We start from the raw sequence: 26,734 nt of genomic DNA, 5'->3' as shown, positions 1-26,734 counted from the left end.
TATCAGCGCGCAGTGCGTCTTCAACAACATTGACATCAACTGCGACAATATCATTTAATACTAAATTCTGCTTCCTCCCTGACTGTCCTGGTATATCAACGTCAATATTCTTTAACCGCGTATCAGCTGGTCTATAACACAATGGCACTGGCAACGTTGGAAACTTTTTCTTGTGTAATTGAAATAACTGCTGTTGAAGTGTGTCTCTGACTATCTTTCTGCTTGCCACTATCAAATCGTTTGGTCTCGACGTTTTCCAAAAGTCGTTCAAGGAAGTTTCTGAAATCACCTTGCGCATAATTTCACATTGAATTTTATTCGGTTGTAGTCTGATTAATGTCTTAAATTCCTTTAATTCTGCATCGAGAGATCTGTGATCATCAGTTATCTCCTCGTAATAATCAACAAAATTCTTCAACCAATCGTGTGGAGATGGTCCAACAAACGGAGGAGGCTGACAGTGATCGCCGCACATTATCACAGCTGTATTTTTTGTTAATAACCAATCGAGAAATGTTTTTAATGTTTCTAACGGTACCGTACATATTTCATCCCAAATTATAACTTTTGGAATATATTTCTCTCCCATTCGATCTGAAGTCCACACACCACCACTGTATTTGAGAAAGTTGTGATAAGTACAAGAATTAACTCCTCGTTGTTTCATCTCCCTGGCAAGTCTGTGTGTTGGTGTTAACACGATTATATCTGAATTCTGTCGAAATAATTCGATTACTCGAGTTGTCTTACCAGAGCTTCCCGCCCCGTTCAAATAAACGGTTTTGTGTCTGGATACTGGATCATACACAGATGGTGCATTCGACATTTCTGATAATTCTGATTTACAATAACTATCCTTAACCGCAACATCAGCGGATTCACAATAACAATGTAACATTTCCTTTTTTATTCTCCATGAACTCCATGATTCATCATTGCTTGTGAAACGAGCCAGTAATTCTGAATATTTTTTATCGATATAAAATGAATCCGTTGCAACTCTAACTGCAGTGTCAGGAAATCTATTTATCATCGATAGCAAATTTATAGAAACATAAGCAAGCATCGAAGATCTTAAATGTGTGTACTGAGGCGATTCTCCATCAATGTAACAAACAATTGTACCCAACCGTGTTCCGTCAGACAAGTAAGCATCTTCCCGATTACAAAGTATATTTCTCGCAGTGGCATCATTAATTATAAAATCTAATTCAACATCATCCATAATCAGTCGTGAGTGATGTCGTTTATGATGATATGCACCACCCTGAGTAAATTTACCGATTATTCGTCTACCGAGATCCTTTGCTGTTTTTTCACTGTTGCTGAGTTTAATCTTAAGAATATTAGAAGCATCATTAACAATGACATCCGCGGGCAGGTCCGGATATTCCTGTCTGCATTCTTCGATGACTTCATCGAGACTGATACGCTCCAGTGTTGGTAACCAAACCGAAGTCTGTTTTCGGTACGATATAATTGCTTAACTGACAACCAACGATATCAATATTTTACTGTCAAGCATATATCTTAATAACACTATTGGCGCCCAACGTTTCTCCGAGAAGTGTCTGCCAAACCAAGCATAACAAATCGGATGAAGATTTATAGTGAATTCAAACGACGTTGCACGAGCAAATCGTGTCAGGGAAAAATCGGGTAATGGACCATTAATTGATACTCTTACCATCTCATGAGAAGGATGACCAAATCTACGCGGTCAAGTCCACGTAAATCATCTCACCGATATTATACTTGGTGTTCCACAAACCGCCGTGTCCGTATTCGATAAAACTATCCTGGACATCTTCAAGGAACTCAGCGTGTGTTGGTCTCCATGAATTTCTCTCTCTCGCGGCATGGGCAGCAACTGACGGGACTGTAAAACAATTAGTTAATAACTGCTCAGTATTTTCTGAATATCTCTGTGCGAATTTTCTCATTTCTTCGTGGAGAGATTATTTACGATATAATTCGCTGTTAGGTCTTACAAATTGATCATACTCACCATCTTCGGAACTTTTAAACAACCACACTGACACAGGGTTGTTTCTGTTTATTCGGCTGATAGCATCAAATATTCCACTCCAAAAGCTTTCTGACGAGTAATATCTCACAACACGATTTCGTGGAAATATTGTTACCGTGGAGGTCCAAGCGTGAGCGTTATGGTCAATAATTTCAATTGGTGCTCCTCTTGATTTACTATCTGATTCATATAAAACCTCCCCCGTTAACGTTTTTACTATTATTGGAAAATTTAATTTACTTGATAACTCAGCGGCATCGTTTATTGACGCTCCTGTATCCTTAACCGATTCAGCCCATTTGTTTATTTTTTCACGTCGCAGATCAGTTAAACCGTTTCCACGCTTCGCATTTGTAAAATGTTCTATTACTCGCTCGGCTACACAATTCAACCTTGAAAATTTCATCGGGGTAAGATCATTAATGTTAGGTCTATCATTTAGTTGATAGATTCCGTAAATGATCGCGGTCATAGGATACGCTCGAGCGTAATATGGTTTATCAATCCCAGTCAGCGCTCCTGGTTTGGAATCTTTACTTAACAGAGCGGTTTTTCCATTAGCAAGGACAGGGTCTCGTTTGTCACGGACAATCCACGTGTCGGAATCAGCATGCACAAGAAACTTTATTCTGAAATGATATTTCTGATTGAGGTAATCGATAATTGTTTTCGCTCGTGTATCGTTCATTGTGGCATCAATGACATCGTCGTCGTGTATAATTTTGAATGTAGACCATACGTGAGATGTTCCATCATTACGAAATTCGTCTTTGGCATCTCTGATAATATCAAACAGACCAGTCAGGGCTTGCCTCCGCGAATCAGTTAGTCTGTCGAGATCAAATCTAGAAGCTTTCCGGGGCTTGATTGCAGATAATCTCTCAAACTCCTCCATATCTTATTTAAGACAGATATTTAAATAAGAAATATTATATATATATATATATATATATATATATATATATATATATATATATATATATATATATATATATATATATATATATATATATATATATATATATATATAATGAATCAGTGTAAGTGGCTCAAGGTAGGATCTGTAACTCCTTGTAACAAATCCTGCAGAAAAGAATTCTGCGGGGAACATTCCCCAAACATCCGAAGGGGAGGGGTTCAGGACCAATACCGTGTCTGCAATGTGGTATTGGGGTCAGGGGTAAAACACAATTGTGCGCAGGTTTCGGGGGGAAAAGATATCGTGAACTTAAAAGATATTATAACAAAAAGAATAACAATAATGCGTTGAAATGTGAGCGCGATTATATAACTAAGTTCTCAGATAAATATAAATTAGACAAATAACATTATTATATAAAATGAACCAGGAATTTATCAGACACCCGATCATCAAGAATTACGAAGCGAATCGTAATGGTGAAATTAGAAATTGCAGGTTGAAAAAAATCAGTTGGTTTTGTTACTAATACTGGCTATCTAATGTTTAGTGTTGGAAAGAAAAATTATCACTGTCATCGTTTCGTATTTGAGGTTTATCACGGAGAGATCGAAGACGGTCTTGTGATCGATCATATAGATAAAAATAAACTTAATAATTCTTTATCTAATCTGAGAATTGTGACACAAAGCCATAATTTTAAATTTGGAAACGCTGGACGTAACTATAAAAGCGCAAAGGCAGTTGCATCTATAAATCTAAAGACAAACGAAGAAAAAATATTTTGTTCGATGTATGCAGCTAGCAAGTATTTTGATATTTGCAGCGCTTCAATATGGAAAGTCGCAGAAAATATAACCAAATCTGCTCTGTCTAAAAACCATAATCAAAAAATTGTTTTTCATTATTGTTAGATTGTGTACTTCAATCCGAGGGTTTTTATATCAATTTAAGGGAGATAACTCTGTTAAGCAATGTCATGCAATTAGTTCTTTCCCTTTGACTTTCAGAAGATTTCGATGTCATTACCTTTTGCGGGTAAAGTAGAACTAATTTCAAGTATTATTTTGTAACAACCAAAAAAGTCAACAGTTAACTGTAACGAATCGTATACACACTACAACAGGTAAACGGTTCTCCGTGTTATTTAACAGGGAAACACACTACAGCGGGTAAACAGTTCTCCGTGTGCTACCTAACACGGAAGTAAACATCTCCAATTACTTCCCTTGACAAGGTGACAAGGTCAAGGATTTTATCAATAACGGCAGGCGTAATCGTTTATTTACATTTTTTTTCACAAGCAATATCTTTGTTTTACTGAAGTCGTTTGGTTTCTTGGTTCATCTGCATTTTTTCTGCGATTATATTTAAGATAAGAAATACGAAAAACCACGCCCACCGTGTGAGCTATTTTTGAGTTTCCAAGTGTCAGTCAGTTTATATACTATAGGATCCGGATTATGTACTGGGGTTTCGAAACCCAATAAAGTTGCACACCTTCATCCGTTATGACCCCCTCGGGTGACATTTTGTACCTCGCAGGATTGATTCGGGGGGAGGGTGTGCAACCTGTTGAGCGTAGATATAACCCCGTATATTTTGGAGGGGGCACGGTCAATAGTGTGAAAAAAACCACACCATTTCTGGACTTGCTAGGATGTTATAAGACTACCTAGGAGTTCACATAAATGGTGTACATTTTCTTTTAAATGTATGATTATGTACATTTTTTCTTTTAAATATATAATTATATAAATAATGAAGTACGAAAATATCAATGAAGTAATTTCTGCTATTAAAAAATTAGAAGAAAACAAAATTAATATATCCAGTGAATTAAATCCTAAAAAAATCATGTCTAATTTTGAAGCACTATATGAAGCTGAATTGGAAGGTCGGTATATTTTGCCTGCTCAGTATAAATTTACAAAGAGAATGCAGACATAGTTATATAAATCACTAGCTACAATAGAAGAACAGCAACTAGATGAATTTGTCTCTCTGTGCCATGCAATCGAAAAAATAGGTCAGCATTATCCTAAGAATACTAAGTCAGGAAGGTAATTAATACTCGTGCAAGACAGTTGAGAAAACAGATCGAGAGTTAGATCCCCTTGATTGGGAAATGAAGTCAGGTACGTGGAAATGAAATTGAAAGTAGAATGTCAGTCTCGCTGCACCGACAGAAAAAAATATTTTTTTTACCCACATCAATCTGACCTGCATGATTTTTTTTACCCACATTAATCTGACCTACATCAATCAATCTGATTCACTTGTATCATCTGCATCTGCATCTGGATCTGCAGAGTTAAATAATATTTCCTTAAGCCGATCAAATGTAATGCAGGAATGCGCGTAATTTAAAATCTGGTCTCTGTCACATGTGATCATACAAGTACGTTTTTGCCGCAGTTCATCTAACTGTTCCTGTGTTGATAAAAAGTCTTCATTACCGAATACATCGATAAATAAATCAACTGTGCTGACCGGGGATTGCATAAACACCTGTTTGATGTAGTTTTCAAGTGCTTGTTTGTTGAGAATAAAAACTTTCACATGCTGGTACATATATAATACTTGTTTGATTAATTAGGAATCAGGGTCTGTCAGGAAAAAATAAGATTCTTTGCAGATATATTTTTTTTTACTGAATTTGCATGATTTTGTCAGGCATACTACCCTGCAGAATTAGAAATCGGACGATTTTCATGATTCTGTCAGGCATATTACCCTGCAGAATTAACAAATCGGATGATTTTCATGATTTTGACAGGCATACTACCCTTCCGAATTAATAAATCGGACGATTTTCATGATTCTGTCAGGCATATTACCCTGCAGAATTAGCAAATCGGTCGATTTTCATGATTTTGACAGGGATATTACCCTTCAGAATTAGCAAATCAGACGATGTGTACAAAATATATATAAATAAAATATTTTACTGTTGCTCGTGCACAAAAATAAAATTATTATACTTGCTTGTGAATTTCAGTTGATTTTCATGATTTTGACAGGCACACTGCCCTTCAGAATTAGAAAATCGGTCGATTTTTATGATTTTGTCAGGCATATTACCCTTCAGAATTGAGAAATTTTACAGTTTTTCAGTAAAAAATAAATTCTTATAATTCTGAGCGACAGTAAAAAAAAATATCCACCCTGACTGACAGGATTTTTGTTTTTGAATGAGATTCTTAGGATTGAAATCATTAGGATGGAAATCTTTACGATGGAAATCCTCAGGATTTCACAAGTAGATTAATATGTAGTGTTTCATGTCTTAAATCCAGCAGGTGGTTAGATTGGTCTGTTAGTTTAAAATTTATTCTTGATAACAGTGGATTATAACACTGCAGATAAACCTGATTGATCGGCTCTTGCACAATCAGATATCCAGGTGGTTCTTTCAGGGTGAACGAAGAAAGAACATCCTTGCTGAGCTTGATTTGTTACTGTGGTGTCCGTGCTGTAGCTGCCATCGATTACATCACACACAAGATTGACCGCGACCACAGGGGTTATATTTACAATGTCCGGGGACACATGTCTGCCTGTCCCTCCCGAGTCGTTGTTGTGCCGAAGAATAGTTGCCGACGGCAGTGTTTTTTTTATACTGTGCGAGTATGTCATCAAAGAACTCATCAATGATTTTGGCGGTGGATATTTTTAATTCGTCTGCGTTATACCCAGGAAATTTAAAATTTGGCAGATCTGCTTCTGTTATCTTGTATGTAGTTAAAAATCGTTGCTTAGAATTATTATTATCGCTGTCAACATGATCAATTATGGCCTTAATTACTCGCTGGTGAAAATAATCCATATCGGATACAAGTTGATTTAATATTTCTATGTGTTTAATGATTTCGCTGCGTGAACTTGTTATATCAAACAGATGTTCTTGGAAGTGTTGACGTAGTCGCTCTTGTTGTGTTTTATGTTCTTGATTAATGATTTTAAAATCTTCAGTCATTTCACTCATTTCAATAATCGTATATTTTGTTCTTCTTCGGAGAATTAGTTTAGAGTTAAAAGTCCAAAACATGCGGCCCTCTTCGTTAAAAACAAACCCACTAATCAAAGTTGCCTCTTTTGTATCAAGTAAACGATTTGTATACGATGGTTCAACATCGTGATATGACTGCGCGTCCGTGACATAATCAGACTTTTTCGGTTCTGGTGGTATTGGTGGTGCCGGTGGTGGGATTTCAGGCCATCCTAATACTGTTCTGACCGAACTATGATATATATCTACGGCGTAGTCTGGGGTGCTTATTTCGATCGCAGAAGACAGCGTTGGTTCATGAACAGTTGTTTTAATCTTGGATTCTTTTCTTGTGATATTTTTTATTCGACGTTGTAATTCCTCATTGATTTCTTCGATTTGATAAGACCCGGTTGGTATCCCAATAACATTCCAGTCGGGTGTACCATCTGGTCGGTTTTTATGTGCAAACACAAACGAATTATTCGCTGGTAATCCACCAAACGATTTTGATCTGATATTGGGCCAACTGTGATATACTCGTAATTGTGCTAGTGCGATTTCTTTTACGGGAATTTCAGTTGGAAAATTAATACTAAATTCAGGGTTAGTCGAACTTACCGTTATCATTGAAATTCTCTTGGGACTTGTATTTTCGACTATCTGCTGAAGTAATTCCGTCATTATTTATCTTTGTTGTTTTTAAATGTCGGGTGCAGTCTGCGTATATCTTAACCATTAACGCGAATTCGGAATCTGATATTGTTGTATCGTCGATGCTTGATGATATCAACGACGATAATTTTGAGTATGCGGACGTGGTTGTGTTTAGTTGTATGATATAATCGTGCAATTTTGTGCTCGTGCACGAGGATATTTTTTTCGCGATTATATTAAAAACCCCTGCGATTGCCGCTGATGAAGAGACGCATATCGTTACTGCGATTGTTACTGGTGTTAGTGCTGATAATACTACTCCGGTGGATGCAACTAACGCGGATACTGAGTATACCAACGCATCGAGGATGACTGCTCGTCGTTTATATTTTTTTACTTTTAGGTTGTATTTGTCGATGAGGGTTTTTAACTCTGATTGCCATCACGCACTTGATCGTATCTATATTGTTGTGCATCTAATGTCGTTGATGCTGTTAAGGATGTCATTTATTATCTTACGCAGTAACCAATTCAGGTGTTTCAGCTACGAATTCCAAACACACCAGTAAGATGTTGCGGCTAATTTCTTATCGTCTGCTTCCAGTATAAATTCCTCTTCGGTTTCCTTGTTTAATATGATAGTAACAACCCCGGAAAACCTGTCAGTGGAATATCGCCAGGGATATTTTGTGAAAATCTCAAATTTTGCAGCACTGAACACAGACAGTCTATACACACCAGTAACTCTTGCGGTATATTTGATAGTTTTATTATTTTCTTTAGACCATGTTGCCAATCCAGATGATACCGTGTATACTATGTTGGTAAAATGCCCCCGGGTAACTCCAGGTGGGAATTTAATCAAATCGGTTTTATTAACGATCTCAGGAATCCCACTTACGATATTTTGTTGTGTTTGTTTGATCGTGTCAATATCGGTTTTGATACCTTGCTGTGTTTGTTTGATCGTGTCAATATTGGTTTTGATATCAGAAAGATTTATATCAACGGTGTGCGGAGTGCCGAAGAATCCTTCTGTGGTTTCATTAATTTTTTTAAAGTTTCTACGAAGTCTTGAAAACGCATTTACGTGAACATCATACTCGGCCCGTAGCGTGGATAATTTATCATCAACGGTGCCATAGTTAAAGTCAACATACTTTTTCGTTGCAGCATCTTCGTCGGATGTTGGATCTCTTAAAACAACTATTTTGTTCCCGTTCATGCTGAGTTCACCTGTCATTATGTCACCGGTGTTTTTTAAACGATTTGCTACAACTTTTTTCATCTCGTCTCTGATGGTTGTAAACGATACACTTGAGTCTCTGATTTTTCCGCTGTTATTAAACACGGGAATGTTATCTGGGACAGCTCCAAGAACCCTGAGAACTATGTCATTCAATTTGATATTGCTGGTTTTTAGTTTACCGTATCGGTCCTGAAAAATAAGAACCTCATCTGGGTCTATCCCGGATAACGTTAAAAGATTGTCGATTTCATCTTTGGTCGCATATTTTGATAAATCTACCTCACCGTGTTTTTCATGTTTGCTTCGATGAGAGATCTTCCGTAAATATCTACCATTATTCTCTTAAGGATTGTTTAAATCGACCCGAGGTATACTCGTGCACGACTTTGTGAGGTGGTTTGGTTGATTTTGATAACGCGTCAAGAACATTTAATACTTCACGACCACATATTGGTGGATCGGTTAATGTTTGTGTTGGTAGCGTTGAATACCAGACTGGAGTGCTTTGCACTCTACGTGCGTACTTGAGGAATTCGACTGGCGGTGCTAACCCATACGAATCGAAATAGATAATTCCACGTGGATCGTTTGCGTAAGCAACCCAGTGAGTTCCTGGACCATCAGTGTTATCGAGATTAATAATTCCGGTTTCTGGATTATTCGGTTGTTGCGGTAATTGATCTCGCATAAAGACGCCTTTAAAATTTTGTATATCTAATTGTTTAGCAGCATCAAGCAAATCAAAATTTGACATCGGCAGAAAACCAGCGGTTTTCAAAACCGCTTTGGGAACCATGAAGGTGGAGTTACTGGAAGTCGTAGACCCAGTCCTTTATTTGTATCATTTTCCATTTGCTTTCTTTAATGCCATCTCAGCGGCTGTTTCAACAGCTCCTAACGCGGCTGCTTTTGAGACAGCTGGTGCAGCAGCAGCTATCATCGCTGGTATTGCTGCGAGAAGAGGAAATATACCACCGGTTGTAACCATATCCTTGATAGCTTTTGGAGCGAAATCAAGTTGAACTCCAGTTTTTGCTTGCTTTGCTTTATTGAAATGTTTTAGTTGGGTTTTAGTCAGCGATAACTTGTTTGGACCACCGCTAGCGATTTGATCATTTTTTAGTGTTATCGTTGCTCCACATGTTTTTGCGTTTTTCGATTGTAATTTCTTTACCTGACCAGAAGTCAAAGTAACATTAACGTGACTATATGACATTTTATAATAAACGAGATTGATCTAATTGTCTACATGTTGTTGAAAACTACATGTTTTCTACTGGTGCATCAACGACTCTCATTCGGCCACCAACACCTTCAAGTAACATTGCCTTATCACTGAGTATAACAGCAATTGCTCTGTACTCAGCTATACCCCCTCTTGCCACTTGAGCTCTGAAATGCACGTCAACGACAGACTGTCTAGTTAAATCAAAATGCTCTAGTGAGAAGTAATAGATTGGATAACGTGCCATAAAATCCAATTGTGATATTTGCAAACCAGTATCGATATTTAGATCACGCGCTAGATATTTCATCAAGCGATGATATACACGTGCAACATGATAATTAGCAAAATTTAACTATATTTTCAGATGGTTCTTGATGCCCGTTTATTCTTAAAGAAACGTCAGTAACACCAAGTTGATCAAATATCATATGACTCCGTAATTGTGAGTTTCTTCGTGTAATATCTTGAAGAGCAATGAAAATATGTCGTGGTGCAGAAACCCCTGCTTTGATGCTACATGCCATGTAAACAAATCGTTATTGGTACTCTGAACACTATATGTGGTTACTATAAGCCATGATAACAACGATTTACCACCTTGATCCATAAAATAAGCAGTCGCTGTTCTTCAGCAATTGTCGGAGTCATTACCGGCATCCACAACGAATGTTTTTTCAGCACTACTTTACCAGCGTCACCTATGGGTCGCCATAAAGCATCATTATCATCATTTTTTCTAAAAAACGCAACCGTATGTTTTTCTCCAAAAATTACCTTTTTGATATCTCTACAAAATCCAAAAATATGCGGCAGTGGAATGGCACACGAAAAATTTCTACGACCAGCGCTTAACATTTGTCTACGTGCATGAAAACCTAAATTAAATTCTGTATTAGCATTAATAATCATGTCTTCGACGTCAATATCAGCACGATTAGGAGCAGCATGGTTTTTTGGTCGTCTAATATTGTACTGATCACTGTTAGGAAAATCAGAAGTGTCCTTGGCAAACATCGTTGATGGACCAGCTGATCTTGTATAATCATCAGAACATCTTGCTAGACCAATTATTGTTGTAGCCACATCAACATTGTTCTCAATTGACTCAATTTTTTTTCCGTCAATGAGATACGCAGCACATTCAAACAAAGCCATAATTCCGTTATTGACAAAACCAATTTTAACCTCATCTCCATATACTGTATCATCTGTTTTTATAATTTCACCTTCTACTTCGATAAACGCTTCAGCAAGAAATATCTACTTGTGTCTTGAACTTGCAATTCAATTCGTCCTCGTTTATATGGTTCTCGTACGTCATAAGAATAATACTGAAAATCACGCACCGATTCGTCCTTGAGTACTGGTGTATCCATGTCGAACGCTGGATCAGATTGATATTTAAACATTTTATCATAATTTGTTATCTTCTAAAACGAAGACCACTTCCCGACACCAGACTTGTATTTATTTGTTCAGCCCCTTGATTTATCAACTCTGCTACTTTTTGATTTGCAGCTTGATTTATTACTTTACTGACATTTGCAGGCATCACTTCAGTGCTTGGTAGTTTTACCGGTGGTGGTTGGACCGCTTTTAGCCTGCGTATTAATCGTGCAAGTTTGTCTTTGATTGCCAAGAGCGCTTTACTAGCAGCGCTACCAACAGCACCAGTAGCTTTATCACGAACAACGTCAATAGCTTTCATTGATAATTGTTTTACGATCGGTATTGCTTTAGAAGCCATTCCCGCAAATAAGCCTTGAACAACATCACCAAATCCATCTCCGTAAGCTATTTTGTATACTGGCAATCGTGAATTTACCACCCTGACCCTAACTGGCCTACGATGAGAATCGTGTATGATCATTTTATTTAATTATTTATTTATCTAACAACTAGTCGCTATGATAGTCATCAACGAGCTCATTAATAAGTTCTCGGCCGATATCGATATCCATGATACCACCTTGAAATAATCGTCTACAAATATCAGCTGCTTCATTAATTATTTCTGGTGAGTTGTTTCCAGCCCGTTTTCCTCCTATGAGAACTTCTAGCCGTTGCGCATCATTGATGATATTGTTAGGACAGTCAATAAAACCACTTCCTAAACCAATACAGTAGCGCCAGGAGGATCATCATCATCCTTTCCTGTTAACATCTGTTCCATTTCTATTGGCCTCCTCTATATATCACGTTGTAGGGTATATAATCGCTGCAAGGGTTTTTGCTGTGGTGAAGAAGACTGTTGTTCTATCTGTTGTTCTATTCGTTTCACAGTCTTTTTACGAAGTTTCCCTACGTTGTAATTAAAATTTCTGTATCCAACACCGCTATCTCTTGGTTTGTTTTCACGTATACGATATATCCATTTAATAAGATTGTCATCAGTTGTTGTTTCAAAACCAGGTTTCGAGATACCAGATTTATTAAATATACCAGGTAATATTTTTTCAGGTAATTCTTCTATTTTAATACCTTTAATATCTTCAAGAAAATCCTCCCTAAATTTTGCAATTATTCCAATATTTTCCTTTATTGGTTGAGGCGCAAGTTCTTTTTCACGTCGGCAATTTCAGTACGAATTTGTTCAATACCTTCAAGTATTTCTTCGTCGACGGGTGAAGGTTGAGCTGCAGCTATATCAGTTGGAAGATCTTGTAAAATCTTTTTTGTTTTCTTAGTTCTCCTCGCAATTTTTTCAGCTTGCTCAGCGGTCTGTTTTAATATTGGAAGAATACCTCTTTTTCTTTCCTCATCCTCAATATCCCCCAATAAAGCTCTTTCAGTGGCCGCCGCAACTTTTTCAATGGCTGTTGTAATGGGTTTAAATAATTGTTCTGTACCTGTAGCGTATTCAACTTGTGCTTCTTGCCGCGCTTGTAATTTTTGCCTTACAGAATCTCTCACAGGAAGAAATTTTTTGATTGCTTCTAATCGCTCTTGAGCTAGTCTAGTGGTATATGCTTCTCCAATATTTGCCATTATCAATAACATAAATTTTTAATTCATAGCAGCAGGGAGGGCGACGCTCTCAACGCGTCACCGACAATCGCGCATTTCTTTTTACGATTTTTGCAATCCCCCAGGAAGTCTTAATTTGCAAAAATAGGAGTGAACCAATTAGAGTCTGTTCGCCCTCCCTGCTGCTAAAGGAGTGCGCCCAATATAACTTTGTTAATCGTGCACATTTCCTGCTACTTCATCTCAAAATGTTCTTCTCCAATCGATTCATTGATAAAAAGCAGGGACCCCGATTTCGCTTGTGGTTTGCCACGCAGTTGTGGATGGGAGGTAAGCATCCCACCATGGGTTCGCATGTACTTACTTAAATCATACACCCGCGTGCGACATATGGGTACATACATGGGGTATAGAAGATTCTGACCTATATTAGATACTGAAATACAAAAGTCCCATAATGATACCACCTTTTATAATCCAAATTTACTGGTGTTATCTAATCAAAATTAAAATAAAATATATAACACCGAAAAACCTATATAAAACTGTACACCATCTTTCCAGTGTCTTATTTTATTTAGCACAGTATATGATAACAATTATACTCACTATTGAGATAATAAACATAATTTGAACTGATAGTTTCCGTTTTTTATTATTATTTTTTTTGTTGTTGTTGCTTTCATTTGAAATGGGAACAAAAGGTACTAAATATTAGTTGCTATTTCTAGGATATTTACAGTAGCACAATTAACCGCAGAAGTCGTACATTTACAGGGAAGAAACCGAAATCTTGCATAAAGTTTGAAACCTGTATGAATTCCAAAATCTATAACTCAGAGACTGTATACTTAAGCTCGTATCACTAAGAGGCAAAGCAGTATTTATGGATTTATTACATAATTTTGTTTAATTATTTATCTCGTGGAAAATGAAGCGTGCTATACTATGTTGATAATTTCTCCAATTAATGACCGAGTGGTCTAAAGCTCTCACCATTACGGATCACTGCCATCTCACCTCTGTCTGCGTGGGTTCGAGTCTAGGATTCGGCCAATGTGGGTATGTGAGAAAGCTTGCCAGAAGCTTCTCGTGGGTCGGTGGTTCTTTCAGGGGTTTTCCCGGGTTCTTCCTCCACCATTGATAGTAGCCGCCATGTATAGCCTATCGTGCGCTGAAATATTGTGTTAAACCCAACAACAACAACAACATTCTTCAATTAGTAGTTTCACTGCCTCGCGGTAGACCATGATTTAGGTGGTGCTCAACAGGTCTTGACTTTTAAATTCAAGGTATCTTTGTTTGTTTGTGTTTTCCTATAGCGACAACATCGAAGTTTTGTACGTATTTTATAATTGTGTATTTCAGAATGCGAGCCATGCCCAATATACACGTTCAAGAATAACGCTGGATGTGGACCGTGTTATTACAATGAAATGGAATGGCAGTAAGTATCAAACCAAAGCAAACATTGTTAGTTTAAAATTGGTATGCGTCCTTTGTAAGACAGATTCCTTGGAATAAAAATGTTAAATCTAAATATCAACTGGCAAAATGTAATAACGTCATGGAGTAAATTGATATAACTATCATCACCAGTCTTTACAACAACCTCTTTCACCATTTATAATTGACAAACATCAAGTAATTTTTTTTAATAAAAAAGACAACAAAACAAACAAACAAAAAGAAACAACTGAAAAAAACCCAAACAAACTTGATGGGTTATATGTATATTATCTTATAGCAGAACAAACACACACCACAAGAATTGGCCCGTTGTATGGTCCAAGCTTTGGTTGGTATGTGGTGAACTAAGCATTCAGAATGTTGGCCACACTTGGTAAGCCAGTATCAAAGGCCAGTTACTTGTAAGACATGTGCCTTATGAATGAATAGTCAGTGACGTTACTCGCTCACCAGTGATTTAATTACCCTATCGACAAGTTTGACTCCCACCCGCACCCTACTGGTCTTGAGTCTGGCACGCTAACCTGTTAACCACTGTGACTTTTCCCAACAATAAATGCGATAAGTTTATACGTCCTAGTAATATAAACGCGTATCATACACATTCAGACAATGTAAAGTAAAATTATTTTCTTCTGATTGATGTCGCGCATATTCAAAATAATTACTTCAATTCATATACATATATTCTGATATAAAAGATACATATCTTACTTGCATTAAATACCCAATCAATTCTTAGCTATAGAGCTCGATGTTTATGGCGGACCATCGGGGTCACAACGGCGAAACGCTCGCGACTCGAGGCTAGATTACGCGAACTTGAAACAGCCAATCAGATGATACTTTCCCGTGATCTCTTTACCTAAGGTAATTAAGGTCTCCACTGCAAGCTATCAAGCAACTCACACATCATGGAATTGAAATACGTGGCAAGCCAACTTGCTACAACGCGAAAACGTTCTCATTTTCGAAAATCAAATGCGTGTATTCGATACTCGAATGCATCATATCGGGAGAGTTAATGAAGGAAGTTTTCATCACGCGATTCACTCTTAAACGTACAATCATTAGAGAACCAACCAGAAAAGTAGTTCAAATCATGTGATTACGTATTCGAGAAAATAACATTTTAATTGGTTTATAGCGTTCGTAAATAGTGTTCGAAAATGCATTATTAAAATAAGATATTGATTCTGTTGATATATCACATGCGTGGGACAAATGTTCCAATTGGCTCTCGACCGTTCGAGCTTCGAAAATGTGATATTTTTGTGTGATATATATGGGATCATGTGATGCAAACGATTTTTCAAAATTGGCCATCTTGTGATCGCACATTTGAGAATCGAGATCTCATGTTTGAGCCACAAACATGCGCATTCCTGCATTCTCAAATCAGGCGGTTAAACAACCTTTTATATTCCCTTTTTCTAGATCGTTTATTCTAGACTCGAGAAAGTTTATAAATGTTCTGTCAAAAAATGTGATCTTTTATTCAAAGAACTTTTCAGACTGGCACTTTTGAGATATCTCATTCGAGCATCGTGAATGCCCATTCATGTCGTGTCAAATGCCTGCTCATCTGATTAATTTGACATGTCAGGTTGGCTTTTTCAAGATCACGCATACATGTTTTGACTTACCTGGCTTAAAGGCTTGCCAGATATTTAGATGACACAAAGTGCAAGTTTTCGTTTCGTGAAATGGTGATGTAAAGAGTGCGTAACGGAGAGCTCGATTATGCGAATTAAAGATATATTTTTTTGAAAAGTATCAATTTGTTTGTATTCCAATGTTTGCGTAATTTAGCCTCTAGCTCGCAAAGCATTCCTGCGTCTTGGCTATAATGGTGTTCCATAGACATTTGATGAAAATTGAGTACATGAAACTGTAAGAATGCTTCGATGTCAGTCTCTGTTGCAAAGATGTGTTAAAAGGCATACACATGTCTCTCTCCTCTCTCTCATTATGTATGTATGTATGTATGTATGTATGTATGTATGTGTGTGTGTGTGTTATTTTCGAAGTAAACAATGTTTCGTAAATATCGAGTTACAACTTTGCAAACAATTTAATTTAATCAAAATATTTTTAACGAATGAATCAGCTTTTTATAATCAAACATATTTAACAGAGTGGTGTATACACGCAAATAAAGATGGATGTATTTTTATTATGGAATAATCACTGTATTTTTTCTTCTCCAGTAATGCGCACGGAAACGGGAGGGTTGTTTTGCTTCCACGTTCCTCTGCGAGTAAGTGTTCTCTTTTTCGTCAAAGTTAAACTGATCACTAAGAGAGAGAGCGAATCTGTTGTGTTTGTTAAATAATTACAAATATGAAAGGTCCATGTCTGGTAAAAAAATATTTAAAAGTACTTTCTTCCGTTTTGTTTTCCGAATGGGGATTTCAAAACTCGGCACCGATAAATATAAACTACCAAGACTTGTACAATATATCATCATATGTAGAACATTGATAATGAGAGGACTATACTAAAATAGTAGACTTAAGATGTTCTCACGTTGCCATGGAGAAGATTGACTCGCTCTGCACAAGGGTCGTAACTCGGTGACGAATATCTAAAAGTTATGTCTTCCAAGCATTCATTGAACTTTTATCTTCTCCATATTTAAAATTTAAATTACATTAAAAGTACTATTCCAATTGCGGCTGTTGCAATTTGAATTTTCCAGCTTTCTTATAATTGAATAAATTGCTTGTAATCTTTGATTAATATGGTCCTTTTATCGACAGAGTTGTCTTGTTTGCAGAAAATATGCACTTTAAATCTAATCTAAGACGTGTTTGCTGCTTTTGTATATTTGCCAGTACTTCCAATGTTTAGGCTATACGAACAGGCCAAATAAACTGGCACCGTAAATGCAGACTTGAGAGTTTTTGCGTCTTTCTGGTACTTGTAACGTTGCATAGTTTCGTTTCTTTCAGGTGTTGTGTCTAAAGCTGTGACCACGAAGCCTATTTCTGAGACCCAAAGATCAAGTCAGAGACTCTCTCAGTCAACACCGCTGGTGCACTTTTCTACTACTTCCCCTACAAATGAGAATACGCAGCACTCGTCAGACCCGAAATGGTTTATGTAAGATCTGTGGCTCTAAGTCTAGCATTACGAAGCTTCCATGTAACTTCATTTGCAAAGTATAATCTTCATTTTAATTATTGGAAATGAAAACTTAAAACTTTTAATTTTAAGACTAAGAATAAGTTCATAATTTATGGATTCGCATTTCTCACCCATGCGACAGAGAAATCTACTTGGTTTGCTAACCTTACTTTTCCTGTCTCAGTCTAGTCATCTCAGACCAATCGTCTCAGTCAAGGTGTCCACGCGCTCAGAACTACTTTTTAAAAAGAAACATTTGTTGTCTTCTGCTGTGCCTGACGTAGTTGTACTAAAATCAAACAACAACAATAACAGCAACAAATATATAACAAAAACATAGTAACTTAAGTTAAATCCATGTGAGAACACACCTTACAAAACATTTAGAGAGAGACAAAGACTAACGCATATGATGTCGAGCTTTTTAGTATTATGCTTGTTCGTTCCACACAGCTTGGTCAATTCTATCATATATGCGGTCCTAGCTCAGTACAGTTTTAAATCAGCGTCATTAAATGTAGCTAAAGCTACCTAATTTTAAATACTTCGTGTGAAACAAAGTATATACTGTTAGCTACATTTAATGACGCTGACCTGAAAATGACTGTGCTACAGATAGGATAAAATTCTCAGTGCTGTGTGAAATGAACAATATAATAGGAAACATTGCTCCATGCGTATAGACTATAGACCTATACACTTCATAGCCTCCCAACTCTCTTAACAACTACGGAAAACTTAGTAACAGCCAGAAAAGTGTTATATAAAACATGCTTTTTTTCTAATTTTTTTAAGCATCTCCATTGTGCCCCGGTTGAATCAAAAAGAGACCTACAGTATTTAATGACAAATAATACACTTACCAGCCAGAAGGAATCATTTATCCGTCAGCACATCCATAAGCAAATTTCACTGTAGCACTTGCCATATTTCCAGCACAGAAAAATAAATCTTCAAAGAATCCGTGAACTTGAAAGTTTAGCACATGGTTATCCGCTAGAACCCGTTTTTGGAGGGTCTATTATAATACACAGAAGTAATTTTACAATCAATATTTAGGATAGCACAAGTATGTCACACACAGCTTCACCTACTCCAAAGAAAAGAATAGTTATATACGATAGCTTCCCATGAATAATCTAAAGAAAGATGTTACTCTTCGTTACAGCTTGTATCAAGTATAACTAGAGTAGAGCTGAGTAACCAGTATCGTTTTATTATTTACAATATAACTTTTTCAAAATTGGAACTGATGAAAATAAAAGTTTTTTGTAATAAATATTAATTATTTATTGTCACTTTCATATAACATCCATATATTAAATGTTATAATACGTCATTATTATGCGACGTTTTATGTTTTTATTTTTCTTTGCTCACGCGTATAAACTGTGTACTTCGGACGCAACGGTCACACCACAGCCCTCATTAATATATTTATATTAATGCGCCGCATGTAAACATTGAACGTGAACACTAGTGCAGAATTCTTTTTACTTTAAAAGAAAATATTGGGTGAGAAAAATAATCTACGTTGAAGTTTGGACCGAGACAAGGAAATCTCAGTCGCGGGTTTATATTATGTCTCCCCACGAGGCTTGCCCGAGTGGGGAGACAAATAATATAAACCCTTGACTGAGATTTCCTTGTCTCGGCCCAAACCCAACATAGATTCTATATATCTCAAAATGTCAAGTATGAAATGTGACGTATTATATAATGCCTGAAATGAAATATTTTCAAGGTTTTAGCTCAGTTTAAAATATGATTTTAAAAATTATGAATCTGAGTTTATTGATCGGTTTAAGTCGAGATTTCATTGTTTAATAATGTTTCAGAAAAGCTGCACATATCATTCCTGAAATGGAGAAAACCTTTTAAAAATTTGTTTCAGAAGTTTGGTGATACAAACGTTTCCTAGTTCCCATCAAATTCTTTCCCTGTGGACGTCGTCGGTACTCTAATTGCTTTGGAAGCTCTTTCTTGCTTTGAATAAATAATTCACTTGATGTATCTCCATGGACTTCTTAGGCACCAATCTTTTTGGGCTGAATAGGATACTATGACAATATCTGAAAACGTCCCCATTTCGGTATTGCTGGACAGAAATAAAAACAATTTCGGTCTCCGTGTAATCCAGTATGATCCATGTTATTTGGTGAATTAATTCGTGTTCTTGATAAGATGGGGAACCAACACTCATCTTCTTGACAATAAGAGGCGCGTCTAAGCTATCAATAAACAAAACCACACACACACACACACACACACACACACACATATATATATATATATATATATATATATATATATATATATATATATATATACCTTTGTGTGTGAGTGTGTGTCCCTTACCCTCTCTCTATATGTATGTATGCACTTGTATATATGTACTTGTGTATATGTATGTATGTATGTATGTATGTATGTATGTTTGTAAGTTGTATAACTGACTGACTGACTGACGCAGTTCGACATGCTAAAATATATAAGCCTTACAGAACCTATACGATTAGATAAGGCGCCTACTTTAAAAGATGCCAAAAGAGCGTGCCATTTTGTATGCAATTAAGAAGGAGTATATTAATGCGAAGTGTGGATATGCTGAGAACATATAATTAAAATTTCGAATTAATTAAAGTCTTTCAACGTATTGTTTTTATATGGCGCTAATAATTTTCTTTATGATTTTTTTGCTAAGTCACTGTCTGCCATATTTGACGTGATTGTTCCGTATGAAATGTATAGGAGAAATTTCTTCCATGAAAAAGGAAACGCTTTTAAGGTCAGTCTGTCTTTGAAAAAGGTGACTTAATTATCGTAAGTATGTAACAAATGGCAAGATAAATTTCATCAATCTAATCTGTTAGATAATAGGTAAGGAATAAAAATCTTATCAATTATTACGCAATGGAAAGTTGACCCAAAAGATGGCGGACACTTATTTTTCAGCGGCGTTAAATCTAACTGGAATTGAAGCCTATATTAATTTCAACACATTTATATATGTATTACCTTTTATTTAATCTGATATCATTATTCTCTTGCAGCGCTTTTGTGGTGGTGCTATGCATAGCTATATGTGCAGTCATTGCGTCGGTTTTGGCGTGTGTTTTATGTAGACGACGAAGGAATTACAGCCGAAACACTGGTATGTTCACATTACACCTGGCAACAGCCGAGTCTCACAAGCACATCGTAATTCTAGAAGTCTGGTCTTAGGCCGAGTCTCACAAGCACACCGTAACTCTAGAAGTCTGGTCTTAGGCCGAGTCTCACAAGTACACCGTAACTCTAGAAGTCTGGTCTTAAGCCATTTAAAATTAATTCACCATTTTGAAGGTGGACTTTAATTTAATTTCAGTCAAATAGGTTAAGATCCAGACTCCGCTTTTTTTGGGGTGAAATCCGGACCTACATTTGAACTTAAGTCTGGAACGATTCGTCTGATCAAACGAAATTCAAGTCTAACTTGACGTGAATATATCAAATAATTTAAAACTTGACTCGAGGTTTAGGACAATAATTTTCAAAAGTCAGCCTTTTATTGTGAATTTCATGTGATCATTAAATTTCATTCACTCTTTAACTTTGTTAATATTATTTAGCTTTTCTACAATATATCAACGTTTACTACTGATTTATTAGTACATCAACGTTTACTACTGATTTATTAGTATATCAACGTTACTATAGTGACAGAAAGGTGCATACAACTATGCATGTTTTGAAAATTTGCATAAAGTTTAAAATCTAGTAGCATTTAGTACTAATGTCGCTACAGTATTTAGCACACCTGCCGATAAGCCCACGTGTGAATTTGTTATGCTCTGCATAGTCAACAGTCATTATTTTCAGTTTCTTAACGAATAATGCACCATTTGAACCGAATTTTTCACAGATTATCCTGGCATAAAACCTTTCCAATTTTCAGAAATGATGCTGACCTGCCTTCAGGTATTAAAATATAAGAAGCTTTAAAATACATCTGTTCGAAAAGCTCCGAACAGCATGTAACCAAGGCTGACACAAAGTATTCTGACATAAAGTGATGCCGACCCAAATCACATGTGGTTACCGTTATCAAAAATCGCAAACACGCTTTAGACGACTTATTTTGAGATTCCGTGAAATATAATTTGACATAGAGCATTAAGTTATTTCAAATGTTTACACACGATGCGTATCCGCAATTAATTATGGCCGCCATTACTAAAACGAGATTTGTTTCTTACACAACTTCTTCTCAAAACCAACTAAGCATAATATTTGACCAAATTCAATTGAAAATCATTCTGACAGGTAGACCTGTCAAATGTCTGCATTTGACATTGACACACCATCTAATATGGCGGCTGTTGATAATAAGAAGGCAACCTTTAAACAAATTCCCCATACAAAAATCTGAATTTAACAAGGTGTAATTAGTAAAAGCATCCTAGCACAACGGTCGTTTAAATCTGTACAAATGAAGCAAATCCAGGATTCAATATAACGGTTGTTATTAGAAATAAACAAACCTTCTCCTGATAAACCTATGAACATAATTAAGCCAAACTGGGTCTTGATATGAAGACCGTTCAATGTTGCATCAGTGATTCTGATCTATTCATTAAAGTAGCCTTCGTTTGCTAAAAATAGGTAAAACTTTCAACGACTCCTCAAAGACATAATAGTTGGCTAAATTTAACAAAAATCATGCTGGTTTAGGACTGTGTAAAACTGCTCTTTCATCCAATATGGCATACACTGGTAAAAATTATGACAGTCTTTCCCTTTGAAAAAGTTCCATATAAGCTTAAGATATTTTGGCCAAATGCCCTTCGCTGAAGTGTTTGCAAGGTATCTCCCAGGTAGGCGATCTCAGCCTTTGGTCTTTTGCTATAAAGAAGGCTCAATGCATCTTTGCCAGGTTGTCATTAATACTGTTCAAAGATGTCCCATTCATACAAATTTCATTATAAATGCCCAAATATTATTGTATGAATTATCCTTTTATATTATTGGAAGGTCTGTCTAGAACAGAACATTATTCTCACGATAGATGCAATTTCTGTAATGCAGCTATCTTTAACATTTGTTTCTGACAATCAAAAAAAACCCAACAATATGTAGACATCTAACATTTCACATAGCCAGCACCTGTATCAACCATAGAAGGTAGTAGAAGCTATTTATAACAATTTTATCTTTTCAACATTCTTTTTGAATGTGTCAATGCACTATTTTTAAACTCGGCTCCAATAAAACATTTATATAGATGTATCACAGTAGTGTTCTCACAAAACAAAATCAAACCTATCTTAGAGCACGCGTTTAGAATTCAGGCGCAGATTTGGTAATTGATATCTTTTGTTAAATATATCATGCGTATTAATTTTGTATCTACACTAAAAGCTATACAAACGTAAATTCTTCTTTGTATCCTTTGAGTCATACGAATACAAAGTATTTCATCTATTCAGCTATGATTATCGGTTGATGAGAAAAATTAATTGTATTATAATTTAGCGTGATTTATTATTGATGAAGCAGGGAATTACTAATTAGATATTCCACTCCGATATTTGACATGTATATCTTATATATTTCAGCAAAAAAATCTGAAGAGGCCGTGGCGATGATCCCGAGCCAATAGACTTATGTTCGCTAGGTAAGTGACCTCCCTCTTATCGGACAAATCCAAAATAAATGTCAGACCAATTGTATTATTCCTAGACAACGGTACAAACAGGCATTAAGACCAGTTTTTTAAGATTACCGAGACAAAAGTAAATTAGGCTGTGTTCGGGTGCTCTGGGATGGGTAGTACCTCTGGTGGGGGGCCCGTCGTGCTCCTTCTGGAGTAATTATTCCACCTTTGGTTCCCACTAGACGCTCAGCTCTCACCTGTGGCTCCAAGTAGCTGTATCATGCGCAGCGGCCACAGCTCGGGCAATTGACCGGCTAAACCAGGTTGGGGGTAGCCGACGTTCCTCAAACCCTCGATGCCTTAGGAGCATGCCTATCCTTGCATGCAAGTCAGCTTCGACAGCCTGGGCGGAAGAGATCAAATGAGTGATCCAACGGCCACGAAGACGAATCTGCAAACGCTTTATGGAGAGCGCAGGATATGACAAGACACTGAAGAAGGCATGGTCATCCGATGGAGTCGAAGTATCCCCAGCCGTGACGAATCATCATACAAATGAGTATCAACTACCAAGCCGAGAGAGTGAGGATGTCTCTGTGCAAAGGCTGTTTCACTTTAATCTCCTTCACGCACAGGTTATGTTATGCACCTATCATTCATCCTCATCATCACACTCTTGAGTCCTTACTTGCACCTACCAAAGTCCTACGGCGACGGACGAATGGTGATGAAATAGGTGGAAATTACCATTGGGAGTTGTAGTCAGAGACCTGCACGTAGTCGTCCCTTGGACAAGTGGTCGCTTTTTTCTGTGCACAGGGCAACTGAACAGTTCGGCAGCATCCAGGGCAACCAAGCAGACTTTGCAGGACAGCGCTGCTCACTCTGCATAGAGAAGGACATAGAAAAGGTGGCTTAAAATATCATGTCCTTCAAAATCTGGCCAGCTTTCCTCGGCTGGCAAGATCATCCATATTTGCAGTTAAAACTTTCAAAGAAAACATTTCTTTTTGGAGCATGGAATATAGGTACTCTCATGGACAAAGAGAACGTAGCAAGACGTCACAGGAGAACAGTCATATTTGCTAAGGAGCTTTCACGCTACAATATCGACATTGCAGCCGTAAGCGAAACCAGGTTCGCCGAGGAGGGTTCTCTGACTGAGCTAACACGCGGATACACCTACTTCTGGAAAGGAAAAGCCCAAAACGAGGACAGGATCTACGGAGTCGTCCTGGATATCAAATCAAGTCTTCTGAAACAGCGTCAAGACCTGCCTGTTGGTATCAATGAGAGGCTAATGAAACTACGACTACCTATCACCCACAAAGGCCACGTAACAGTCATGCGTGTCTACGCCCCTACCATCTCGAGCCCAGCCGAAGCCATTGAGCAGTTCTATATGGATCTCAGCTCTGTACTTAGCTTAGCTTCAGCTGACGACAAGATCATGCTACTGGGGGACTTCAACACCCGTGTTGGCTGCGATTATATCGACGGAAAGTTGTGTCTGGCAAGCACGGTGTCGACAAGATGAACATCAACAGCCTGCTCCTACGCAGCAAATGCGTATAATTTGACCTCCTAATCACAAACGTAATGTCCAGAATGGCAAACAAACACAAGACCATCTGGATGCATCCCAGATCTCGCCTATGGCACGTAATTGACTATGTAATAGTCCACCAGTGCGATGCCCAGGATGTCCTCATCACCGACGCCATGCGAGGTCCGGAAGGCTGGACAGACCATATATTTGTCCGAACTAACCTAAAGCTGCTCATTGCTCCACATCACCCAAGGTGTCATAAGCTTGTGCGCACAGCCTTAAACATTGCCAAACTTCAGCAGCCTTCCATACAGCTCAATTTCTAGAAGCACCTAGATGACAATCTGTCCAGCAAAGGACCTATACGTGGACATTCCTCCGCGAAATGGCACAAGCTCATGGACATGATACTAAAAACAGCTAGGGCGACTCTGGGTCCAAAGAAACGAATCCATCAAGACTGGTTCGACAAAAACAACGGTACGATTGAAGAACTGCTTGCCACAATGTAGAAAGCATTCATCGACTGGCAGAATGACACAAACTCCATCCACAAAAATGACTGCTTCAAATCCTAGTAAGCTGAAGTTCAGAAACACATCAGCAAGATGCATGACTATTGGTGGTAAAGAAAAGCTGATGAAGTGCAACTCTATGCCGACACTAACAAGGCCAATGAGTTCTACAACGCCATCAAGTCAATCTAAAGCACTTCAAAGTCTGGTTTTGCCCCATTGATTGTTGCAGATGAAAATACACTAATAAAGGACAAGGTTGGCATTAACAACAGATGAAAAGAACACTTTAGTCAGCTCCTAAACCTGCCCTCATCGGTCAACCAATCTGTTCTTGACCAAATACCCCAACAGCCTACGCACGATAAACTAGATGTTCCGCCAACGATAGAAGAGTTGAGGGCACCATTAAACAAATTAACTGTGGCATAGCACCTGGACAGGATGGTATCGCAGCTCTCAGTGAACAGACTCTGTAGGCATTACACGATGTGCTAATCATCATCACGACGTACCAGAATATGCCAGACGACATCCGCGATGCATCAGTTGTGACCCTCTTGTAGAATAAAGGCACACGTGTGGCCTGCAGTAACTACATAGGCATCTCCTTGCTCTCCTAAGCTGGCAAAATACTTGCTCGCATCATTTTCAACAGGCTCATTGCGGCAGTGTCAGTAGATAACCTTTCTGAGTCTCAGTGGGGCTTTCTCCCAGGCCGCAGCACAGTTGACATGATCTTCGCAGTGAGACAAGTACAATAGAAGTGCCTTGTGCGGAACATGAATTTGTATTCCGTCGTCGTGGACCTGACAAAGGCTTTGGATACAGTCAACATATACGTACTGTGGGTAGTCCTCAAGGCGCTTGGTTGTCCTCAGAAATGTACCAACCTCATCCGGCTCTTCCACGATGACATGACTGGAGAGATTCTCTCAGACGGTGAACCCTTTTAGAAATTCCCCATATCTAAAGATGCCAAACAGGGCTGAGTGCTCGCTTCAGTACTATTTAACCTCTTCTGTACAGAGGTACTGGTCCATGCCATCTGTGACCTTGACCTTAGTATCTACATTAGAAATTGCCTGGATTGTTGATTTCCGTTGCCAAGCTGCAAAATCCAAGACGCTAGAAAGACTCATCACTGAATCACTCTTCGCAGATGACTTTGCCCTCATGGCCCATGAAGAGACTCAGCAACAGGCAATCGTGGATAGTATTTCTGAAGCATCCAGCCTATTTTGGACTCACAATTAGCCTAGGAAAGACAGACGTCCGCTTCCAACTGGTCTCAAACACTGTCCTTTCACAATCCTGATTCACCATTGGCAACATGCAGCTGAAGAATGTGGACAGTTTCAAATACCTTGGTAGCCCAATATCCAGTGATGGATCC

General features: G+C 37.7%; 2 protein-coding genes across 3 annotated transcripts in view; both read left to right on the top strand.

The window, feature by feature from the left end:
• The window catches only part of LOC149781271 (uncharacterized), a 163,605-nt gene that overhangs the window by 129,441 nt on the left and 7,430 nt on the right, over positions 1-26,734 (top strand). For both annotated transcript variants that reach the window (XM_089935359.1, XM_089935358.1), the window contains exons 5-9: positions 14,409-14,487; positions 16,721-16,770; positions 17,465-17,615; positions 20,693-20,793; positions 23,237-23,295. In XM_089935359.1, coding sequence (XP_089791485.1) covers positions 14,409-14,487; positions 16,721-16,770; positions 17,465-17,615; positions 20,693-20,793; positions 23,237-23,280 — 425 coding nt within the window. In that variant the 3' untranslated portion in view covers positions 23,281-23,295. The remainder of the gene's footprint in view (positions 1-14,408; positions 14,488-16,720; positions 16,771-17,464; positions 17,616-20,692; positions 20,794-23,236; positions 23,296-26,734) is intronic.
• Positions 24,200-24,811, top strand: LOC149781272 (protein CFDP2-like). Its single transcript, XM_089934688.1, has one exon. The coding sequence runs from the start codon at positions 24,200-24,202 to the stop codon at positions 24,809-24,811; it is 612 nt and encodes a 203-aa protein (XP_089790814.1).

This window comes from Sinohyriopsis cumingii, chromosome 15, assembly GCF_028554795.1.
Source record: "Sinohyriopsis cumingii isolate HCF-2022 chromosome 15, ASM2855479v2, whole genome shotgun sequence".
NCBI classification, from domain to species: Eukaryota; Metazoa; Mollusca; class Bivalvia; order Unionida; family Unionidae; genus Sinohyriopsis; species Sinohyriopsis cumingii.
This window is presented reverse-complemented; position numbering and strand designations above follow the sequence as displayed.